The sequence below is a fragment of the Anastrepha obliqua genome, chromosome 3 (assembly GCF_027943255.1).
Source record: "Anastrepha obliqua isolate idAnaObli1 chromosome 3, idAnaObli1_1.0, whole genome shotgun sequence".
Lineage (NCBI taxonomy): Eukaryota > Metazoa > Arthropoda > Insecta > Diptera > Tephritidae > Anastrepha > Anastrepha obliqua.
This window is the reverse complement of record NC_072894.1, coordinates 921,769-945,701: the sequence shown is the minus strand read 5'-3', so window position 1 is coordinate 945,701 and position 23,933 is coordinate 921,769. Positions and strand designations below refer to the sequence as shown.

General features: G+C 36.1%; 1 protein-coding gene across 4 annotated transcripts in view; it reads right to left on the bottom strand.

Annotated features, from left to right (window-relative positions):
* Nucleotides 1-23,933, bottom strand: part of LOC129241255 (klarsicht protein) — a 194,147-nt gene that overhangs the window by 123,663 nt on the left and 46,551 nt on the right. For all 4 annotated transcript variants that reach the window (XM_054877494.1, XM_054877496.1, XM_054877492.1 and 1 more), the window contains 2 exons: nt 12,801-13,127; nt 12,576-12,737 (listed from right to left, as the gene is read on the bottom strand). In XM_054877494.1, coding sequence (XP_054733469.1) covers nt 12,576-12,737; nt 12,801-13,127 — 489 coding nt within the window. The remainder of the gene's footprint in view (nt 1-12,575; nt 12,738-12,800; nt 13,128-23,933) is intronic.

The window sequence follows — 23,933 nt, the reverse complement described above, 5'->3', positions numbered from 1 at the left end:
AAGACAATTGTTGAGATTTTGTTGTTGCATTTTCCCATTTTACGTTTACACAATGCTGGCTTGGTTGTAAGCTCCTGTCCGAAGGCTCAGTCCGCTTTTGGCCATAAAGTACTTGGCAACTTTCCCAGTTTTCAATGATCATTTGCAACAAATGTTATGATTGTGGCTGATTGTTGTTGCTTATAGTTAATCCAATCGCTCATTTAAGCGACTTCCTACCTTCGCCATCCGTACACGACACAATTTAGCGAGTTTTGAAATGAACTTTTGTACAAGAAATTTATGTGACATTGGATTGGAGGGAATTGCGGTGTAATTGACTGTGTAGACAGCCCTCAATGTTACTTTCAATTGACTTGTAAATCGAACTATAACCGCAAGTTGTACAACTCAGAAACGCCAGCAGTTTAACAAGATTAAAGTACACAGAAATGAATTGAAACTTTAATGCTGGAAAACATTGCAACAAAGTGCTCTCAAGCCTATATGAAAACGTTTTCAATTCATCAACAAAAACTCATGTTCGGCACGCCCTCGCGTAGGTAACGGCTTATATATCCATAAGCACTTACAAATTTCGATGCATACCTATGTATGTGTGTGTATATGCATATACAGACTCATACATTCAACACTTGTAGCAACATAAAAACAAAAAAAAAAAATAGTAATTATAAAAAATCGAATGCTTTGAAACACAATGAAATATTCGATGAACCCCACCTCATCAACTTCACAATAGAAATCAACGACTCAAACAAAGACTTAATAGACTTGAACAGAAAAGATTTTAATTATGTATTAAATTGAGTATTGCCACTTTGTCATCAATTGCGCAATATTTAATGCTTGCAATAATGGTTTATTATTTCGATTGGATATTTGTTATTTAGCTGCCATACGAGGAGAGGTCAAAAAGTTCGCGGAATGAAGAGGAAACATCGTGTTAGGTGAAATAGAAAACTATTTTTCTTTTGTGATGTACACGTATTTTCATTTAAATCTGATGCACTTCTCAGATCTTTCCCAAAAAGTATGTATAACTACAAAATGTTTTGCTTAGGGCTTTCAAAATAGTCAGAAATATCTAGTTTTTCCCCCAAAGTTTGGGGCGCGTACACTTCTGTTAGGTGTTTGGCCGAGCTCCTCCTCTTATTTGTAGTGTGCGTCTTGATGTTGTTCCGCAAATGGAGGGACCTATAGTTTCAAGCCGACTCAGAACGGCAGATATTTTTATGAGGAGCTTTTTCATGGCAGAAATACACTCGGAGGCTTGCCATTGCCTGCCGAGGGGCGACCGCTATTAGAAAAATGTTTTTCTTAATTTTGGTGGTTCACCGAGATTCGAACTAACGACGTCTCTGTGAATTCCGAATGGTAATCACGCACCAACCCTTTCGGCTATGGGCCAAGTTTGGTTTTAATTTTTGTAAATGCACAATAACCGTAACTGCCAAAATATCAAATACAAGAAGTGTTTCGATGCAAAAGACTCTTTGAACGGCCACATTGCCCTGTTGACCCTGGTCAACACCCCGGGTCCATTTTTCCTTGTTTTTAGTTAAGCCATCTTTCAGTTAAAAAAATGGTGGCCTACTTAGTACTTTCTCCTACTTTTCCCAGTCGCCTTGCGCTGACCATAAATATGCCAAGATGATCATGGAGATGCTCAAAACTATTTTAGTTGATACCCAAACAATTTTTGTGATTTGTTACCTTTTCAAACCTGCATCTTCTATAATCAGTTTTTCGACTTTTCCAATGACTGAAGGCATCTCTCAATAGACCGGCGTGAGCACTGATCGTCTTTGATTGACTTTCTATTTGGATAGACCAGGTGAATTACATATACATTTTTCTATTCCCTACAATAAAATTACTTCCATAATGGTCTCTGGTGTTTTTCCCTGTCCAGCCCCTCCATTTTGTGGCTGCTTTAAGCACTTCGCATCTAGCTGAATAGATATAGTATATTAGTATTCTGGGATGCTGAGTGTTTAAAAATAAATTTCTGTACGCTATCGCATCTTCCACGGTTCCATGACACTCGAAAACTCTGAATAATTTACGCCACATTCTCCCAACTCTCGCGCCGTTGGTGTCTTTAGCTTAGCTATTGCTATTTGCAATTCGTCTTAGTCGAATTTGGATTCCTCATCCTCTCCACGCTTTTCTAAACTGCCATCATTCAGCGCGATGGACACAATTCGACTGATCACCAGCCTTGGTTAACTTCACCGTCTACATTATAATTTTCATTGTGGTGTGTACGCAGTTTCTTAAGTTTTCATACAGTGGACCAACTAAGCTCGCTTTTATTCTACCACCACCTAAAAACCAACACGTTCGCATAGTTGATGGAATTGCAGGCTTGTCAGTAACTATGCAAACATTTGATGCATCAGTTTCTCTTTAACCGGATCTTTCCAGTTGGCTTAAGAAAATATTTCTTCCATATGGATTTGTATGTATATTTGGTCAGATGAATGCCTAGCATTCTCGACTTCGTTTCAAGATTTCTTTTCAAAATACCTTTCATAATTGGTCTTAGAATATTTTTGCATAACTCTCTAACAAAAGACAATAAGTAAATGAGTGTGTATTGTATGCTGACACCTCTCCTGGACGCCATGTGTTAGCGGCAAATACGGCTACTTCCTCATTCACTTCGCTTCTTTTGAGGTTTCAAATTAGAATTTCACGTTGAGCAACAACGTAGAAAGTGTGGCGGAGAATGTGTTGGAGCTTCGACTCAAAGACAGCTTGGCCTAGTGGAAATTATTTGAGACGAGTATGTCAGTGGCATTCGATTGTAAACGTGCTACACTCTCAGGTGAAATGGCAGCCGAGATTTTTTTAGTTATTGTTCATGGTTGTACTGCTTATTGGCGCTAAGAATTGAGCAAATGAACAAACCATGCAACATGTTGACCTAATATTTGCAACAAAGCTAAGAAGCAAAAGAGAAAATACAAAAGTTTGTCAGTTTACATCATTACAAACATGTGCATGCATATACATGCATACATTACCTGCCTATGTGCTTATGTATGTTAAGGCCATCTGTACAGTATGGTCTTATCTTCGATATGTTTATGGTAAGCGTAAAATTATTCATTACTAGCTAAAAGTAGCATCACTTATTAAAACAACTGAAAATACAGCAGTGCCATCGTCAGGTAGCCATCATCTTCTTCTGCGCAACACACTTCGTTTGATTTATAGTGTTTTTCGTTTTCCGTTTTTCACTCAAACACAAAAGCATGTATGCTAAGTTAAAAACCAAATTACATAAATACACTCGAAATTTACTTCTTAAACAAAAAACAGGGGCTTTCAAAATAAAAGTATAACTTTTTCTTTAAGGGGGGAAGCTGGTCTAGAATTTTGAAAAAATCGAAAAATTTTTTTTTGTCTTAAAAGGTGCTTTAGGGTCTTAGAAATAATATACCAAATGAGGGATGCCAGCAAAAATGTCTAAATGCCCAAATTTTTCATTCGACGGCAGTGCCTCGCAGGTATGCCCCGAACGCTATTCACAACTTTAAACGCGTTTTTCTCGAAATCACTTTTTTTAAACTGGCCGAAGACATAACTCGAACAAATCTTTACCGATTCTTACGAAATTTTGACAATACATTCGAAATACCTTTCTCCGGAGACGTACGTAGGATTTTTTATTTATTTACATAGTTTTTTTTTTAATCAACAATTTTATGTCGTTCTTTATAGTGAAAATTGTAACTTTTTGTTCAAACGTGCACCATTTCGCGAAAAAACAAAATATCGAAAAAATCCTACGTACGTCTCTTTCTGTTGTTATATAGAAACTAAAAAAATTTTATTTTTTGATCCAGGACAAAAATTAAGGAGTTTACGTCTTCGGCAATGGACCCACTAGAAAAAAAGGCGCCTTAGGAGAACTGCTGGACAGCGGCCATTTTGAAATTAATTCAGACGAAAAATTTTGTATTTGTACCATGAAAGCTATATTATTAAACCTATTTCACAGATTTTCGATTGATTCCTTTGTTGAGTCAAAATAAATTCATAAAATATGCCCATTTTTTGCGCTCTAGACCAGCTTCACCCCTTAAATCGTTTTCAACCTGAGATATCAGGCCATGCACGCTAGCTGAGAATGTAATTCACGTGTGTGTCGCTGGATCACTGTTCAGAGTCAAGGATCCACCCAGACCAATCAGATGATGAGATGGATATCGGCGGCAGCAATAACTAGGCCACTGCTTTTGGTTTCTCAATTCCGCTCGGGTAATTTTGATGCCAAAGATGCACTCCGATCAGGAGAGCCAATTCCAGAAAATGGCAATTAAATAATGAAAATAGTCGATTCCGACCATACTGTAAACACTTTTTCGATTACCCAGGAGCTAAACATTTGACAAAAGACCATTTGCACCCACTTGCATCTGATTGGATACGATATCTTGATGTATGAATGCCACACGAGTTACCGCAATCAAAAATCAATATCCTATTTGTGTATCGCTGCTGAATCTGATAGTGGCTGGTGATGAAAAGTGAAAACGTGAATTGAAAACGATCGTGGTTGAATCACTAGAGCCAACGCAGACGGTGGTCAAGTCAGGACCACGGTTAAGATATTAACTGGTACCAGTATTTTTAACAAGCAATCGAAGCAATCGCCCAGTTTTGATCAATTAGGACAACGCCAGGCTGCATACACCGTCAGAGACCCATCAGAAGCTCAGTGGGCTTGTTTGAGAGGTTCTTATACATTCAACTTGTAGTCCAAAATGAAAAGTTATCGAACAAAACATCCGAACATTCTGACTATGCTAAATAAATCAAATAAGTAAAAAAAAATTTTGTAATATTCCCAATCAATACCTAACTTTCAGACTTAATGAAATCTTATAGATTGAGCACAAAAACTAAAGTACATACATTTCTCAAAATGAGTCTTTTGAATTTGTATGCATACAAAAGTATGAGGAAATATTCAAGGCAACTGGGGCGCTTTATCTGAGATGGATTACGAAAGCTCTTAAAAGCACTGAATCACCACCTTAATCAAAGAGTTCCCGAAACAACCGCCAGGTGACGCACACTGGGGATTTTTGTACTGAGATGCGGAAAAAAGTATACATACCAAAAAATATTTACATTTTTACTACTAACGAAGTTGTATATATTTGTGTATGAAAAGAACATGTTTAAAAACATTATTTTTTAAAACTATTTTTTAAAAAAAAATTTTTTAAAAATTTAAAAAAATAATGTTTTTTAAAATTCATAAATTTTATTTTTAAAAATATATGGAAAGAACATGATTTAAAACAATGTTTAAAAACTGTTTTAAAAAAATGTTGAAAATCAATGTTTTTTCCATATAGAAATATATACTACTGCGTTATTTGTAAAAATATGAACATTTTTGCTGCCGACTGCCGACAAGTGAATAAATAATGAACAAATATTTATTTTTAATGATGTCATACATACACAAATTATACACATTACATATTCATATAAAACATATTTTTTTGCAAATTTTGTTCTTGTAAAAGCGCAATTACTTCCTTGCTTAAATCACTGTGCCTTTTCTTATTGAAAGAAGGTGTCAAATGTGATATCAACGGGTCTGATGTCACCATCGTTCGGTGCATGATGTCTTGATTCGTGGCAATTCTGCTGCATTTTCTGGAGTGTCTGAGTCTATACTTTTTGTAGTCTTTGTTTCGACATTCCTGAGCCTCTTCAGACAATATACCCACAGGGAAAATACAATTTTCCATTATATCCTTACCGTGTATGAGAATTTTATGGAGAGTAGTTGGCATATTGTACCATTCATACAAAGTAACAAACTTTTTTGCTGTCTCCATACAAAAATCTCCAAATTTTGTTGGGTTCACTGGCACACGTATGGTTATGGCTTCAAGAATAACAGCAAATCTTTTAATTAAATCTTCGTCCAAACCTGTTATTTCAGAAACTAAGGTTGGATTGGCAAAGAATCTTCGTGACGTGTTTCCGGAATTTGTTGTGCCGGATCCTTGCTTGACAGTATCAACCTGTATCCCAATTTTATCTTTCAGCTCTAGTTTTATCAATTGTTTTCTGGCTTTTTTTATTGGGCGAGTATGTGAGTCGACTCGTCCTCGTTTAAATTCCATATTATAGGCTACATGCAGAAGACACTCCATCACCTTGATACGACCATGGAAGGTGACATGCCGAATTTCAATGCTTCTTCATTTACGGGCCTGGATTGGACTTCTTCAATTTTATTCATTTTTGAGGTTGTTGCTCCACAAATAAAACAAGAAGATGCTGCTAATGTTTCTGTCACAAACTGCGCTGTTTTACCGTCGATCATCGAAAAATATAATTGATGTTTTACTTTAAATTCACGATTATTTACTGTGACTTCGGTTTCTCTGAAAAAAAAAATTATTGCCGCAGATTTTTTTTTTTTTGTTGCCCTGTGTTATCATTGCCAAAAAAAAGGCAGTGGCGCCTGGTGGCACCTGCAATTGATTAAAACTGAAAGAGACGCTATTAAGGAACACGTTGATACTAGTTTCTGACCGTAGGTAAATGTAGCTCAACTTGCAGATCCAAGAATATGAAGGAATATGATTTTTTTTTGTTTTTGTAAAATTAATTATAAATAGATAATCAAATGCTTCACAGCCTTTGTTCTTCCGGCTAAAATATATAAAAATATCGTACCCTAAATGAAAAATAAAAAATTCGAAGTCGGCTCAAGCAAAAGGAAAAAAACCACCTTGGGATTTGAAGTTTTTTCTTAGTCAGTTCAATACTATAAAACAATTATACTTTTCACATATCTATAAAAAAAAAACTGTAAGTCGGAATTTAGTAATTCTTTTTGATTTTATTGTTGGTTCTATTCTGGAATTTAGAAATACCATTAAACATTGCGTAGGTGGTATGTTGGAAATTTGACTTTTTTCCGCAAAATCCCCAGTGTGTGACGCCCTAAGTCAACTGATTCGAGTGCTGATTTTTTATTAGGTTGACAAATCAATGATTAACACTCCTCAGTCAATTTCAATTTAATCGTCAATCTACCTCTGCGCGAGTTTTCGATTTTTTACATTTTTAACAAATGGACTTGAATTTGCAACAACGAGTTTGTATTAAATTTTACGTTAAAAATGGATTCAATGTTGGGAAACTTTTTCGGCATTGATACTCTAAAGAAAGCAGCTGTTTACGAGTGCCATGAACGGTTCAGAAGAGATCGTGAATCGAGGATGACGAAAGTATGGCAGGCCGTCGTCATCGAAAATGAATGTAAACATAAATAAAGTGGAAGAAAAGTTGATCGGAGCTGACAAATAACTTAAATATTGCCTATGGATCCGTTTAGGACGTTCATCAGGACTATTATTTGGGAGTTTGAGGATTCATGGGGAAACAACTCGTGGATTTTGCACCGTCGCAGAGTTCAACATTATCCGTGAAACGAGCAAACAGCCATCGAATTCACCTGATATCGCTCCCTGCGATTGCCTTCTATTTGATGGGGTCAAAAAACCACTAATACCCAAAAGGAAGTAATGGAAAAATCGAAGACGAGTTTGATGGCTATACCGAAAATAGAGTTCCAGAAATATTTCGAAAGCGAGATCAAACGCTAGCATAAGTGCGTGGCAGTTGATGGGGAGTACTTGGAAGGCGATAATATCACTTTTGAGGAATAAATTTGTATTTCGAATTTTTTAAATATATTCCGGCAACTTTTTGATTAAGGTATCCATTAAAAAGTTGGGGTAAATATTGGTAGATATGTACATATATCTGCAGATGATAAGAAAATGAAATTGCCAAATTAATTTTCAAAGTTATGCAACATTTTTTAAACTAAAATGTTTGGAGAAAAATTACAATTTTTGTTCCATAAGCTGTTTACATGATAAATGTATGAACTAAATATTGGCGATGTCAGAACTATTTAAAAAATGTAAACTGTAACTGCAACGACTATATTTGTAATACGTAAAATGTTAGAAATGTGTTTTAAATACAACCCAGGTGAAAGAGAAATGAGCCGCAAAAATCTGATGTAACGGTGCCAGCACAAAAACAAAAAACTTTTTTTTCAGCCCTTTTAAACGCCTTGACAACAGGATTTTTCCCATACTTTCTTAATATATTCAGTATACTTCCCGCACTGATTAGAAAACATGACCTTTTATTAAATTTAATGCAATGTTTGCGTATTAAAAATACGTAACGCTGCCACTGATTTTTTAATGAAAATGAGTTAATTGCTTGCGATTCTCTGACAGAAGTGAGCAAAGCTCAACAAAACAAAAACTATGTAGAAAAGTTGAAGACTTCGCCGGAATCAGACAACTACAAAAAGAAAAAGGCAGCTGTAATGGAAAAATAGAGAAAGAAAGAACGAAGTAGAGAAGAGCTACCATTAAGATTTAAAATATATCAAACGCCCACCAAATTCAAATATGAAATACCAGAGCTTGTCATACGAGTATGAATGTATGTGCTTGTATTATGAATTTCGAATTTTTAGTTATTGATACAAGAGACTAATATTATTTGTCACACCTTAATTCTGTGTTGAATAAATTTCAATTTGTTAAACTGTATTTAAATAGAAATAGAAATATGAAATCAGCGTAGAGACTCACTTAGCTGCAGACAAATAAATACATAACTTAATTAAAAAAACCTGAACTAGTTATGCCAGATAAAATTATACCCAAATAAATGTATGAACACCAAAACAAAAAAAAAAAACAAAAAAAGATACAATCATTCCTATTTTTTTTTTTTTTTTTTTTGTTACTCTCTGAATAATACTTAAAGTCGAATTCCTTATTAATATTACGGCAATAACTACTTGCGAAAATGCTGCAGCGTCGATATATGTATATGTAACACTTTCAAAGGGTGTCTTTTCAGAGCTTGAGAACTTAAAATGTTAATACAAAACTAAATATTGCTGGGATGATTTTTTTTATCATCTGGTAGATAATTTCGTGGCATTTATTTTTTGAATGTAAAATCCGACATATGTATGTCCGCCGCAGCCACGAGTTATATGGTTCATTCAATCAGTTCAAATTTTTGACCACTTTCTCCAATAGATCTGAATAATAAATCTATCCGAGCAAAGCATGGCCAATTGGCTTGAATTCTTGCACGAGCCGTATTTTATAAATTCTTGCCTATAATTTCCCACGCAGTCGAAGGACAAATAGCAACAAGTTGGTACTCGACATTTCGGCGTCTTCTTAAACACTTCGCTCTATGAACTTCGCGAACAGATTTGTTTTTTTTTTTTTTTTGTAAATTTTCAGAATTTGGAAACGTTGTTCTTGAGTTAAACGATTCGTAATGGGTTGCCAAATCTTACTGGACAGGAACACACTTTGTTGCAGCTGTCAGTTCTATTCGCAGCTGTCAAACCGTAGTTATTAATATAGTTCTCATTCAGCTAAAAAAAACACCCGTTTCATTTCGGACAAAAATATATCAATAACTAGACAAGTTATGATTAAACGAATCTAAACCCGAGTTCCCTTTACTGGAGACTTTAAAAATTGTTAAATATATACAATAATAATTATTACGCCCTTACTTTAAATAAAGCAAATACTTTTACTTGTCCATTCCCACGACAGTCGGTTCTACTGGTTCTACATTACCGGAACAGTCACTCCAACAGCATTCACCGTACGTGGGAAATGTTTATGCTGCTACAAAAACAACAACAACTTGACCGTATCGTTTGGTTTAGATTTACTGGAGGCATTAACAAAACATTTTCATAACATTAGGCTTCTTCTTTTCGCCAAGACTTAGCACAGAGAACGTTAAATATAGAGAATTCTCACGAGCTACGAATAGTGTGAATTGTCAAAAATGAAGTGAAACCGCGAACACTATTTCACCTCGCTTAACTCGACAGCGGGGAAGTTCTTAACAGGGCTGATTACAGTGAATTATGTACAAGTACATTGGCTCTGCTCAGTTTTTGGTTTCTGTATGAAATCAAATTGACGAATGCCGACGGCATTTTGCAAGGCATTTGCTTGTGCATTTTTATGTTCCCTTGGTAAACGAAAATTTATTCAATTTGTATTTTCAAACAAAGGTGATGAAGAAAAATGATTGAAATTATTATATGCGCCAACTTTTTAAATCAAAGTAACTTTATATTTTGATTTAATTTACCTCTCACATTTTGGTATGTGCGTTTTAGTAAATTTAAAACTAAACAAATTTGATGAAAATTTTTACTAATATTTTGAGTCGAAATTAATTCATAGCATACAAGTGTTTTGGTATATCGACATATGTACATATTTACATTTGAATATGCATTTATTTGTTCCTTTGGCGAACCAAATCTTTTTCAATTTACATTTTATTACAGGGAATAATAATATACATACATTTGTATGTATGCATTTTCTAGATAGTATAAAACTTTAAAATAAATAAAGGAAACAAAGAAACGTATTTGCATATATGGGACAACTAAATTCAATTGCATCTTTATTAAATATATATATGTTGCACGCATATGTGTGCACTGAAGCAACATGACCTACCTCACGAGCATCGCCTTATATTTCATGTAAATAACCTAATGATCAAATTCCTGCCTCACAAAAGCTAAAACAAATTTCTTTTGAATACTCATGTACATATTTGTATGTGCGTATGTACACTTGGTGCCCATATCCCTTCAAACAAATCAAAAAATTCTGTATACAAAACGCTTCATTACCAGGCACACAGAAAGATGGCATATGCAAATATAAATATTGAATTCAAGCAAAACAATGCTTATTAATATACACATATGCATGTACATACAACCGCACACACAGGGCATTCGCTTTATTCCTCAAAATGCGTATGTCGTTCAAAGCTAAAATTCTATGCCCAGCGACTACAAGAACAAAATGCAGTCATAGACGCAGGCGTAGCGGCCATCATTCTAGTTGCCATAGCGCTGAACAGTCGCGGCGGCGCCGAACAGTTTCAACTATTGTAGTGTGCAACAAAAACTAATCTTCAAAAAATTCATTGATAAATTCGAGCTCATAGTTCTAAGAGCAAGAATTTTCATTCATAAAACGAGCCGCCCATATGCCAATTTTCTCGACAATACGAAAATAGTCAATATTGGAATATTTCGCGTAGAATTATTTGCCAATATTTGATAAATCTTCAATTTTTGTCAAGTCGAGTGCCCGCGGCTTCGTACATATGTATGCATCAATATATGTACGTAAATATGTGTATATGCACAATGCTGTGCCAATGAATGTGCGCTGCGCCATGAGTGCGCGCTGGATTTCTTGCGAAGTTTTACCGTTTTATCTTGAGCTGTGGCTGGTGAGCACACATACACACAGCATATACATATGCGCAAATGTATATAAATTCACAAATTTACATTTGCATATGCCATCTTCCTGTGCGCCTGGTAATGAAGCGTTTGCTATAGAGGATTTTGATTCAGTTGAAGGGAATTCAACAACGTTTTACAGACACCAGACAGACAGACATTACATATTTATATAATTTTGGATGATTTGGAAAAATTCAAATATATATAGGTCATATTAAAAAGCTACCTAACATTCTTTGCTTCTAATCACCAACAAATTCTTATCGACTGCTGCTAAATTTACATAATTCAGCCCCTCACTGTTAATTTTTGTTGAAAAATCTGTCTATGGTGAATTGTCTTCGCGAGACGAGTACCCCTCGAAAATGAACACTTTCCAGTCATTAAGACTTCTCTATTCATTAACGTTCTCTGCTTAGCAAGTGGCGAATAGATGAAGCAACAAATGAACATATGTACATATATCGGCAACACATGCCTTACATTACATGTGTTGGTAAGGCAGTGCGGCCTAATGAGTTATAGCAATACTCACTAGCGGCGAACTTTGCTGTTGTTTTCGCAAGCAAATTTTTCAAACAAATGGCGAACGGGGAAATGGCGAATAGAAGAAGTTACTCTATATGCGACACATTTGCTAATGCATCTTTGCGAACAGTTTGAGTGATATGTAGTGAGGAGAAGGACGCCCCTAACTCAATGCTTAGAAACAATAAAAAAAATCTCAAGCGTTAAGCAAAAATTAAGTATCTTCTATTCGCCATTTCCCCGCACGGCATCTCTATGCTCGATTAACTTGACGAAAAATTTGTATGCGAAAGCAACAACAAAGTTATAGAGTAAGATTCGCCTCTAGCGAGTATGGCTCTAGGTAACTAGGTCGCACTGCCTTACCAGCCCATGCAATTTTAGGCAGCTTTCTTCCCGCGTTGCGAAATATGTTCATTTGCTTCATCTATTCGCCACTTGCTAAGGCTTGGTAAAAAAAAGAATCTGCTGAATTTAAATTTGTATATGTACACATTTGCTGATAAAACCGTTTTGAATTAGTACTTTATATATTCAGATTATCGCAACCAGTCTAGCTCATAACAAGGTTCGTGTCTGGGATAAAAAAAACAACCAAAAACTGCAGAGAATGTTGATGACAACGAACTGCCTTACTTACCGAATGCTCTGCTAAACAGCGCTGCAACTCTGCTGTCGTTAATGCCGTAGCAACCGACAACGTGGGGGCCGTCTCTAAACGCTCTTCCATTTCTCGCAGCCATTTGCGCAGCTCTTTCGGATCATGCCACGACATTTCGCGGCGTTGTGTTACACCAAGTAACTAAGTGGAGAAAAAGAAAATACATAAGCAAACGAAAGCGATCTTGCAACCTGACAGACTTACCTTCAAACAACACTGTGACTGTTCACAATGCTCGTCATTGGTGTGCTCAGTCTGTTCCGCCAGATGTCGCTCGGCCTCCTTGCACGAATCCAACAAATTTGTGTCCATGATGTAGTTATAGTTTGTTTGGATTGCCGCCCATAGGTCGTCTTTAGCCGAACCCAATCCAACTGTAGCACTGCTATGCAAACTTGACGAACTGTAGCTGTAGCCGCTACCCCACGAGTAGCGATGGTTTGCGAAGCTACTCGTACTACTTTGGCTTTGGCTAAAGCAATGCGCCTTCACGCCCAACGTAGACCCAACAACGTTACGTTCAATGTTTTTCTATGAAATATAACAGCGCATATGTACATAAGTATGTATTCAGTTAACAGAGTGATGTATCTTAATATGCTGCAAAGTAGTTGCATTCGTATGACTATAGGTATGTATGAATGGAAAAACTCAGGTTACAAACCGATAACTACGAGTAAGAAAGACGAGAATACCAGTGTTTTCCAAATAGACAACGATGATTACGTCTTATTAAAAATTTCTCTTAAACATACATTTCTTGGTGATATTTTATTTATTGGATGTGGGTTTACTATAAATGCATATGTATGTATATAATATCATATAGTAGCTGCATTATTTTTGCGTGCTATATGCAGATATTAAAATTCATTATCCATTATTTTCCAATTGTCTTTTTATTGAGTCGCTTTCAGAAAACGTGTAATTATTTACATTCTCTTCTGAAATAAATAGTCGCTGGTGTACACTTTAACGTGTATACATATATGATACTTGTGCAGCCTTTGAAAAATACTTAAGAGAGATACCCAAATCTCACAAATCACAGCAAATTTCTCACACATAAGGTCATATTTTGTAAAATTAAATCACACACTTTTACTTCAATCACAAATAACGATAAGAAAAGTTGACAAGCGTTAAGTAAAAATTAGTTTTGACATATATGCATGTACATATTTGGTTATAAAGCCTTTCTGCACTCAGCACTGAATCCTCACAAAACTCAAGTTGACGAATAAATTAGCTACAAGATGAAATTACGTGTTTTGTTAGGTTTTTTCATTGAGGTTATTTATTCGAAGTACCTTTTTAATTACTTTGATGTTACAATTAAGGATTTTCTTAATGTTTTTTTGAAGGAACTAGTACCTTTTCTACTGTGAGAGTTGTTACACAAAAAGAAGAGGTTCGTAAATGCGTGCTGTGTTGAAAAGTGTAGTTCATATCCGAAGCCTGGCTAATATGTATAGGAAGGTTTCGATTCGGCTCTATACGCAAAGCTCTTGCCGAGCTTGGCATCACGATAGAGTGGCTTGCGACTTATATTATTAGCATGGAAGCCTGAACGGTCGCTGTAAGTTGACATCTGACACAAACCGGAGGTCTTCATTGTTTCCTCTTGCTCACACTAAGACTGGAAGTGCAATAACATAACAGATTATTACGTTTTGGGATACCTCAACATATCTGTTGTCATCCATATTACCACAAATTGGAAAATCAGCTCGGTCAAACACTTATGGAAGGATATATGCGCCAATAACAATGGCGACACTCGCGAACTGCTATCCCGCTCTCAGTGAAATTGACATAATCAGCTGATTTTGCTGCGGAAATAATTTGTTCTCATTTTATTGTTGTATTGCTTTTAAATTTCATTTTTGTTAACGAGTGAATTCATTGTACTACGCCGTTGTAGATGTAGAAATCTTGTAATCTATCATTTCAATTATTGCCTGCACAATTATAAAAGGCCTTTCAAAAACCGCGCTGGATATTGTTTTAAAATAAAACATGGAAAAATTTTCAAAACACGGCTCTTAACAATTATATGTGAAAAATTACATCATTTAAATATCCACCATTAGCATATCTACAGGGTGTCGCTGGTATTGGCTCGTTCATTACCTCTTTGTTTTTGCATTTCACGGATGAGAATATAAATTGGAACTATAAGGTGCCCGTATATGACAGATGCACTTGACAATTATATGTGAAAAATTACATCATTTAAATATTCACCATTAGCACATCTACAGGGTGTCACACGAGAATTCAAATTTTTAAGGACTCGCTCACCCATTATCGCATTGGGTGCAACAATCTCAATCCGAATATTCTGTTTCAGCTCCGCAATCATTGTTGGCTGATTCACATAGACTTTCCTCATCATCAGGCAGCGTTACAGCCTTAGCTTCATTCAAAATTTTCTTCCAGGCGTCACGATTCTTGGCTGTATCCCCCCGGTTATTTGCGTGCACCTTTTTCAGGTCAATGAAACCAGGGTTTTTCGTGGGCGGGCAGTCTTCTTGCGTTCAATATTACCCAACCAACGTATTATTTGTGATTTAATGTGTTTAATAACGTCTTCTCCTTTGCATAAGGATGTACCGCATTATATATGTGCCATCACTTTCCCGGAGTGCTCCAAGTTCTTTCGGAATATTTTACGTTTGAAAATTTTTAGGTATTGCTCATCTACCAAGCTTTATTCGCTCGAATTTTGCGATATGTAGTTCTTAAAGATCGATCATTTTCATAAGTTTCAAAAAGTTTAAAGCATTGTAACACAAGTACATACATCTGTCTACTTGACAAAACACTTCGAAAAGAGGACCAAAGTATGCGGTAAATAGCAACAACTTTTGCAACACATTCATACATTTGTTTACTAATACGTTTTAATCTTAAAACCAGATTCCAAAAGAGGAGGGGCCATGCAAATGTCAAAAGTGTAAAAGGGAAATCAAATCTCATCAAATATCTTACCACAATTAGGGATGATTTGTACTCGATCAGTGAAATTGGGTTTGAATAGAGGATTTATGGAGGAAAATCGTGAAAAGTTGATTGTTTGTTGTTGTTGTTGATTATTTAAATTGTTTTGTCGTAGCGAGCAAATAGAGATGGTAGCGTTATGGGACAAAAGAAACGATGAAAATGAAAATGTTATGCGTCCTTCGGTGGGTAGTTATTCTATTACCCAGAAATTGAAAATTACTCAGAAAACTGTTTGAATATGAGTATATTAATTTACCATATTTTTTTATTTGAATAAAAATATATAATTATGTTTATCATTGTTCTGTTCCTCACCAAAATAGAAATTTTCTTGATTTGGATTTTTTAATAGGTGACCATTGAACGAATGAAAATGTTGGGTGTCGACGCCGAAGGAGGCATAACTTTGCTTGCTAGAGCCAAAACCTGCGAGAAATTTAATTTGTAGTCGCAAATGTTGTGGATGGGTGCATTATTCATTATGAAAAAAAAAACAAAAAACAAAAAAATACCCCACCAAATCAAAAGCCATTATTTCAAAATTTACATCCCAAGACCCTGGTAAATTTGATGTCAAGTAGATACGTAAACAAAACCTTTTCCTATTTCACCGCCTTCTTCCTGCCTTCGTAAGTGCTTGATGATATTTAGTACTTCACGTATCTGAATAATAAAAAATATTATTCATTAACGCAATAAGCAATTAAAATAGTAAAGTAATGGTCCCTGCGAAAATTAAACCACTTAAATCGGTCTAGGGCAAAAAATAACTAGATAAATTCAAAGTTTAAATTATATGATTTAAAACAATTAATGCTATGTGATTATTAAGTTCAAAATGACTAACGATTTGCTAAATACAGGTAAAGAGTCCAACCAGTCGGCAAACGAAAAATATATATTATATTTACAACTCACATAGAGACGTGAATATATGGCATGTATGTCCATATATGTAATTGCACTGTTAAAACAGTAATTCAAACAAGTATTCGCACACGAAATTCAGCATTAAATCGTAAATATCTCACTCTTCGAACGTTTTTACCCTAAATTAAAAAACATACAACTTTTGGTCATCGAACAACGAAAGCAATTGCGATTATTCTCTATTAACACTCTCTAAAGAGGGAAAACACGATTTCATCTTATCACTTTTTCATTTAATGAAACAAAAAATTAAAACAAAAAGTCGTATTTTTCTTTGCACTCACTTCGAATAAAGAAATAGGCGAAACAAATTTGCAGGTAGACAAAAAATAACAATGCAAACGAAAGTGATATGCGAATCAACATGAACACAAAACAATACGAAGAACTTTAAAGACGCAGGTAATATTTAGCCGTGTAGCTCGCCCTTAAACTGCGATTAGTGGTGTCGTACCTTAGGCATACCCGTAACCATAGCAATCACCATAACGCCGCAGCCATAGCCGTACGTATCTATTGAATTTTGGTTTTTCCCCGTAACCGTAAGCAGCAGTGATATACTTTACATTTGTGTTGATATTTGCCATAAAAATTTGAATATTACAAATGAACGCCGAAAAATTTTAATTGACTTAGTGGAAAATTATCCGCGTTTTTATGACAAAATGCAAATGTAGTGATTAATTTTACTTCAATATCAACTGTTTATGGTATGGTTACGGCATGATTATCGTCAAATGCTCTAATGTTGCGGCTGTGGCTACGGTTAGGGCTATAGCAGTACGGCTACGGCACCATTAATTACAGCGTTACTCCGAATGACGGCGGCAGGTCTACCCTACATCGAGTCGACTAAACATCTGCCTCTTTCGATTGAGATTTCTGCTCATGCAGAGCGTACAACTCCACATTTGGTCGCATTTCTTTGGAAAACTTGTACTTTATCTTCTTCTTGATCGGCGTATCCGTGGTGGATGTTAGGGATTACATGCAAATGTTATTTGGTCTTAGCCATATGGTTGGCAGGCCAAGTAATTTTTTTTTCCTCTTCGTCCCATGTAAAAGTGTCGACCACATGTAGCATTTTAAAAATCGTACCTTCAATTTAATCGGTATGTCCCGGCATGTCAGTAGTCTACTAATCTTCATGAATGCCGCTCTGGTAGTTTCTATTTTACCCTTATTTCATGATCATGGTCCCATTGATCGTTCAGCCATACTCGTAGATATTTGAAGTTGCTTACTCTTTCTATTGTTTTATTTGAATAGTCTCTGCCGCATTTATTTAGCGAGTGTAGCGAATGTTATCTATATATGCCTATTAACTTTTATACCAACATCTGCGTTTGCTTCTTCAAAATTTTTTTCGTCATATGTGTATACGTTAAATATTAATGGAGAAAGTGCGCAACCTTGCCTCAGTCCTCTGTAGGCAATTGCTCTCTTATGGCAATGTCCCCGAATCTAATTTCTGCAGTCTGATCCCAAAATAAGCTTTGTGCTCATTTGATGTCATATTTGTTTATGTCCAATACTTCCATTATTTTAATTAGGTTAAGGTGGTATTGTCAAATGGTTTCTCGTAGTCTATGAAACACATGCAGATATCTGGATTGACGTTCTGTGACTTTTTTATTTGGCGCTCCATAAGTTTTCGATGGGGTGCAGGTCTGGTGATTGCACTGGCCACTCCATCTCGTTGATGCTGTTGTCCCGAAAGAAGTGCTTTGCGCGCTAACTGCTATGTTTTGGGTTGGAAGACCCATTCCAGCGGCATTTTCTTTTCTACATACATAAGGCATCATAACTTTTTCTAGGATTTCTTCACACTTTTCCTGATTGGTATATATATAAAGAACTTTGAAAAATTGTATGTTATGCTTTCGAGCCCACTAATCGACCGCTGAACAAATTCGACGTTAAGGGGGAGCATAACCACGTTAAGTTCGGACATGCCATGCACAAGATGCAAAATAAGAGCCGCACTGCTTGTTGATTTGATAGTTCAACCGATCTTCTGTTGTGAAAGCAAAATAGCATAATGCTCTTATAAAAGCCAAAGGCCCTTCTACAGGGTGGGCCATGTAAAATTTGCTGTTTGAATCTTCTATAAAAAAAACGAATCAATATTTTTTCAAACTTTTTTTTTATTTTGAAGATTGAACATTGTCATTTATGAATAAAAATAATATCGTTCAAATGACTGCCACGACTGGCTTTACATTAGGCCATTCGATCAACCCAATTTTTAAGCACATTTTCGATTGTTTGGGCTCCAATTTCATGAATGGCAACTTCGATTTCGTGTTTTAAAGCATCAATCGTCTCTGGATGGTTCGCATAGCATTTCCATTTCATCCTTAACGGCTCTCCACAAAAAATAGTCCAACGGGCTTAAATCACAGCTCCGAGGCGGCCAATTGATATCGGAATTCAAAAACGGTAGCCAAAAGTTCGAGTGTAACTTTGGCAATGTGACAAGTTGCACCGTCCTGTTGAAACCAAATGTCGTCCACGTCATCCTCTTCAACTTTTGGAAACAAAAACTCGTTGGGCATGTCACGGTAACGCTCGCCATTTACTGTAACCGCGGAAGAAGACTCACCACTTTGGAAATAGGTTTTCAATATTTCCCAATTTTGTTCAAGCGTATAGCGTCCCATTTGGTAAATGTCAAACCTTTAAGTAAATTATGATCACATTTGACATGTCATTTGTGTTACCATTCTCAAAAAAATAGGTGGTTCAAAAAGCAAACGCTATATGGAACACCCTGTAAAAACAAATAATCTAGTATTTTCAAAATCCATTTTCTAATCCCATTTAATACTAAAAAGGAAAAATAAGTCATGTCAAATCTATATTGCAACGTAAATCTTAACTTGACGATTAAAAACATGCTGACAAAAGTAAACTGTTTAATGCTACAGAAGTTTTTCTCAAAATTAAGCCTGATATTTATCTATTTTGAGGATCAAAAGTGAATAGCTTCGAAATGTTTAAATTACAACTTTTGTATAAGTAAGCGCGTGGCATGTTGTGGTATTAATTAGTGTATGTAAAGCAAATTTAAAATTTTCAAAAAGTTTAGCAAATCTTTATTATTAGCTATGGAAGTAAAAGTATTATTTTTTCTAAATTCACACCCCACACCACAAATTGCAGGAAAGTTGAAGAATGACTTTTCAATGTTGTATCCTTGTTATTCGAGTAATTCTCTTTCAAGTTGTCCGCAAAATAAATCAATTAAATTTAAAAGTAGTTAGAGGATAAATACATAGAATAGAATGACTAAAACGTTCTCTACTATCTAGTGTCGCAAAATAAAAAGCTCTGCGCTATTGTGAATGGGATCTAGGAAAATATTTTTTTAATTTCAGAGTTTTTACTTAATTTTAAGATAAACACATCAATTATCAATTTTTCAAGAATAAATCATTTTGCTTTGATTTTCTTCTGCAAATTTCACCAAAATCAAATAAATAATATGTTTTAAAACAACTTCAAGCACTTAACAGCACAAAGTAAGCAGAGGAAAATTTAAAGGAGTAGCAATGTTATTTAAGAAGTTATTATGTAATTTGTAATATGGCATGTAAATTGCAGTCGATAATTGATTTATAGAAGCGTAATGGCTCCCCAACTTCACAATAAAATTAATGGCATGGTTTTCTATTTTTACTGGCATTTTCCACAAACGATTTGATGATTATTTGTTCGCAGAGTTTTGCTGTCGAGTGTAAATGTAGTATAAATGTATAGATGTGACTGAGTGTGCGCCGGTAGTTCAAAAGACGACTAATAAAATTCAAAGCAGTCCAAAGTCGCTCGCAATCGAAGACAAAAAATAAAAACACGCTTAGCAAAAAGAACAAAACTGGTTAAATAAAATATTTCTCAGCTTTTCTTCCATGTGTTGGTTTCGCTCAGTCGCCTTTTAACTGCTGTCAATATTGGTTGTATTTCGCTTTGTTACTTTTAACATTAGTCACAAATGTCCAAGGCGATTGCAGTGAGCACTTGCTAATGAATAGTTGTTTTTCTTGGCTTTTATTTTTTTCTTTTTTGCGTTCGCTACTTACAGATACAGAATAGGAAATTCCTAATTTTCACGTCACAATGTCGAACGAACGCAGCATCAAATGTGGCGTCAATACAACTCTGCCACGTTGCAATGGCAGATAGCAAGGAGAATGACGAAAAATGGCACATTGCATAATTTGCAAAACAACAAAGTGCGCACGAAAACAAGATTCCCGGCGAAGATATTTAGCTAGCGAGATACAGGCTTGAAAACATGTACAGCTAGGTAATATATGTATGTATATCAGCATATATCCAGTGAATGATGATTGAAAAGCGGGCTCAGCTCTTACGCATAGCCGCAGCAACCGTTCACAGATGCCAGAAGGAAGGCAAGGTGCTACGTGGTTCGTAATATTCCAAGTTGCAAAACAGTTATTCGGGATGGTCTTATGTGTTTCCTTAATGCCATCACCTAACAAACAAACAACCAACTATTAATTAATATCTTTGCTGATTTCAAATGCAACCTTCTCTGGTTTCCTCATACTTCCCTCACAACTCAACCCTCCCACTTGGCATTAACAGATTTCCAGTGCGACGGGTAGCAAAGAGTGACTTAGCTGCGTGCCAGTGTGCCACTAACCGCTCAGTATCCCAATGCAAATCGATAGAAGAATTTCAACTTGTCAATCGGTTGCTGCATCGCACACTGCTTTGCTGGTGTCTTCAGCCGTTTCGTATCAGGCCTTGCGTATAAACTGCGGGACAAATTTGACTTTACATATTTTACAATTGCAAATAAAACCTAAATAGCCATTTGAGAAAGCTTAAAAACCGGCGATTGAGAAATATTACGGTATTTTAATTGCAGCACAATTTTTGGCATTTTCAATATTTTTTATTACTTTTATTTAAAACATATAGAAATATATAATTTTCTTATGCCGAAGAGAACTTTACGAAACTTTTAGCCTTTTTATCTCAAGATATTTGAAGTCAATTTCGAGTGCAATGCACCTATTGCTCAGACTCTCTACGAATTTAATGAGGTCTCGAATTCCATTTCGTTGGATTTTTCAATTTCGAAAAATCCATTGCATTTTTTGATGAATGTCTTTCAGTCTTTAATACAGTCGAATTTATTGAACAAGTTGTATTTTAGTCCTAGTTTTTTCACTTATTAATTTACATTAGCACTAAGTCTGTAAGAACTTTGCTTTTTTGACTTTAAATAAATAAGTATTTAAAGGCTCTTTATTAAATTCCGTTCGAAATATTATTGATTACTTCTGCCAGCTATTTAGATTGCTCAGATGGAGTACTGCCAAACTGCATTCAATCTAGCAAACGATTCTTCGTTAAGTAACTGTAACGTTAGGAGCCTGACGGGCTGCCAGTTAGGATACTGCTTAAGAGGCAGTGGTCTGTAAATACAGAGGTATATTTCTTACCTTCTTCTTAATCAGGTCAAAAGGTAGAAGCTTGCAGAAGATGAGATGGACTTCTGCATTGGTCCAATTGGTTCTGAAGATGTTATGCGGTTCAGAAAGTTTATCTTAAATGACGCGGTTATAATAATTTTAATTATAATTAAAAATAACATTTAGATTGCAATAAGATTTAGATTTATGATTATATCTATGTATCTTAAACGTCTACAACATCATCTCAGATCCAAACATTCCCAAAGGCATATAAGGCGCCGGAATAAATGGTAAGACTACCTGAATATTTGATCAGTACAAGCAGATGGGATACATTTTTTTATTTATGATCGGCTTGTTCAAATGAGAGAAATCGCGATCAAAAGCAATTGAAAGGGTATTAAAAGCATCTGTTGTTTCTCTATTACAAACTTGGTGTTTAATTTGAAACATTGAGTTGCTGAACTATAAGAAACAGTCTTCTCCAGGTCCTTAATCATTGGTGGAACATAGGGCACAGACCACGTCTATGCGCCATCTAGTGCGATTTTTGGCAATGTACTTCAAATGATTCCAGCTCTTTCCGATGCTTCCAGCTTCCCTTTCAACTGTTCGCCTCCACGTTTCCCTTGGTCTACTAGGCTTACAACCAACATTCCTGAGAGGGTTCCACTCCAATGCCTTTGGTGCAATGCCTGCATCGTTTTTGCATAGATTCTGCCCAATCCATCTCCATTTTTGACGTTTTTGAGCATTTCGACTGGCTTCATTTGCACCTTTTTTAGTAGATCCGAGTTCGAAATTGTTTTGCGCCAAAAAATACGGAAGATGTTCCTCAGGCAGCGATTTATAAAAACCTAAAGACTCGTAATGATGGATTTGGTCACTTTCCATGGGCAGCAAGCATAAAGTTTAAAGTTGCCACTCGCAAAAGTTATTCCATTATAAGGCAAAAGAAATTACTCCAAAAATTTTGAATAATTGTCGTTTCTTTCTCGTGCTAACCGGCGCCAATTGGACACACCAAGTGAAGCCAAGCCCTTCTCCACCTGATCTTTCCAACGCAGAGGAGGCCGCCCTCTTCCTTTGCTACCACCAGCTGGTACCGCATCGAATACTTTCAAAGCCGGAGCGTTTGTATCCATTCGGACGAAATGACCCAGCCAACGTAGCCGCTGGATCTTTATTCGCTGCGCTATGTCTAAGTGGTCGTAAAGCTCATACAGCTCATCGTTCCATCGCCTGCGATATTCGACCTTGCCAACGTGCGTGCAAAGGTCCAAAAATCTTACGCAGAATCTTTCTCTCGAACACTCCAAGCGTCGCTTCATCGGATATTGTCATCGTCCAAGCTTCTGCGCCATACGTTAGGACGGGCATAATGAGAGCCTTGTAGAGTGTTAGTTTTGTTCGTCGAGAGAGGACTTTACTGCTCAATTGCCTACTTAGTCCAAAATAGCACTTGTTAGCAAGAGAGATTCTACGTTGGATTTCAAGGCTGACATTATTATCGGTGTTAATGCTGGTTCCTAAATAAACGAAGTCTTTTACAAGCTCGAAATTATAACTGTCTACAGTGACGTGGGTGCTGATATGCGAGTGCGCCGACTGTTTGTTTGAAGACAGGAGGTACTTCGTTTACCACCACACCCATTCGCGAGTCACCCTGTCTGAAACCTCGTTTGGTATCAAACGGATCGGAGAGGTCCTTCTCAATTCTGACGTCATCTTGCATAGCCGTATTAATTTTGTGGGGATACCAAATTCAGACATCGTGGCATTCAAGTAACTCCTTTCCGTACTGTCGAATGCAGCTTTGAAATCGACGAAACGATGGTGTGTGTCGATTCTCCTTTCTCTTGTCCAAGATTGTGCGTATTGTAAATATTTCGTCGATGGTAGACTGTCCAAGTCCAAAGCCACACTGATAAGGTCAAATCAGTTGGTGGAT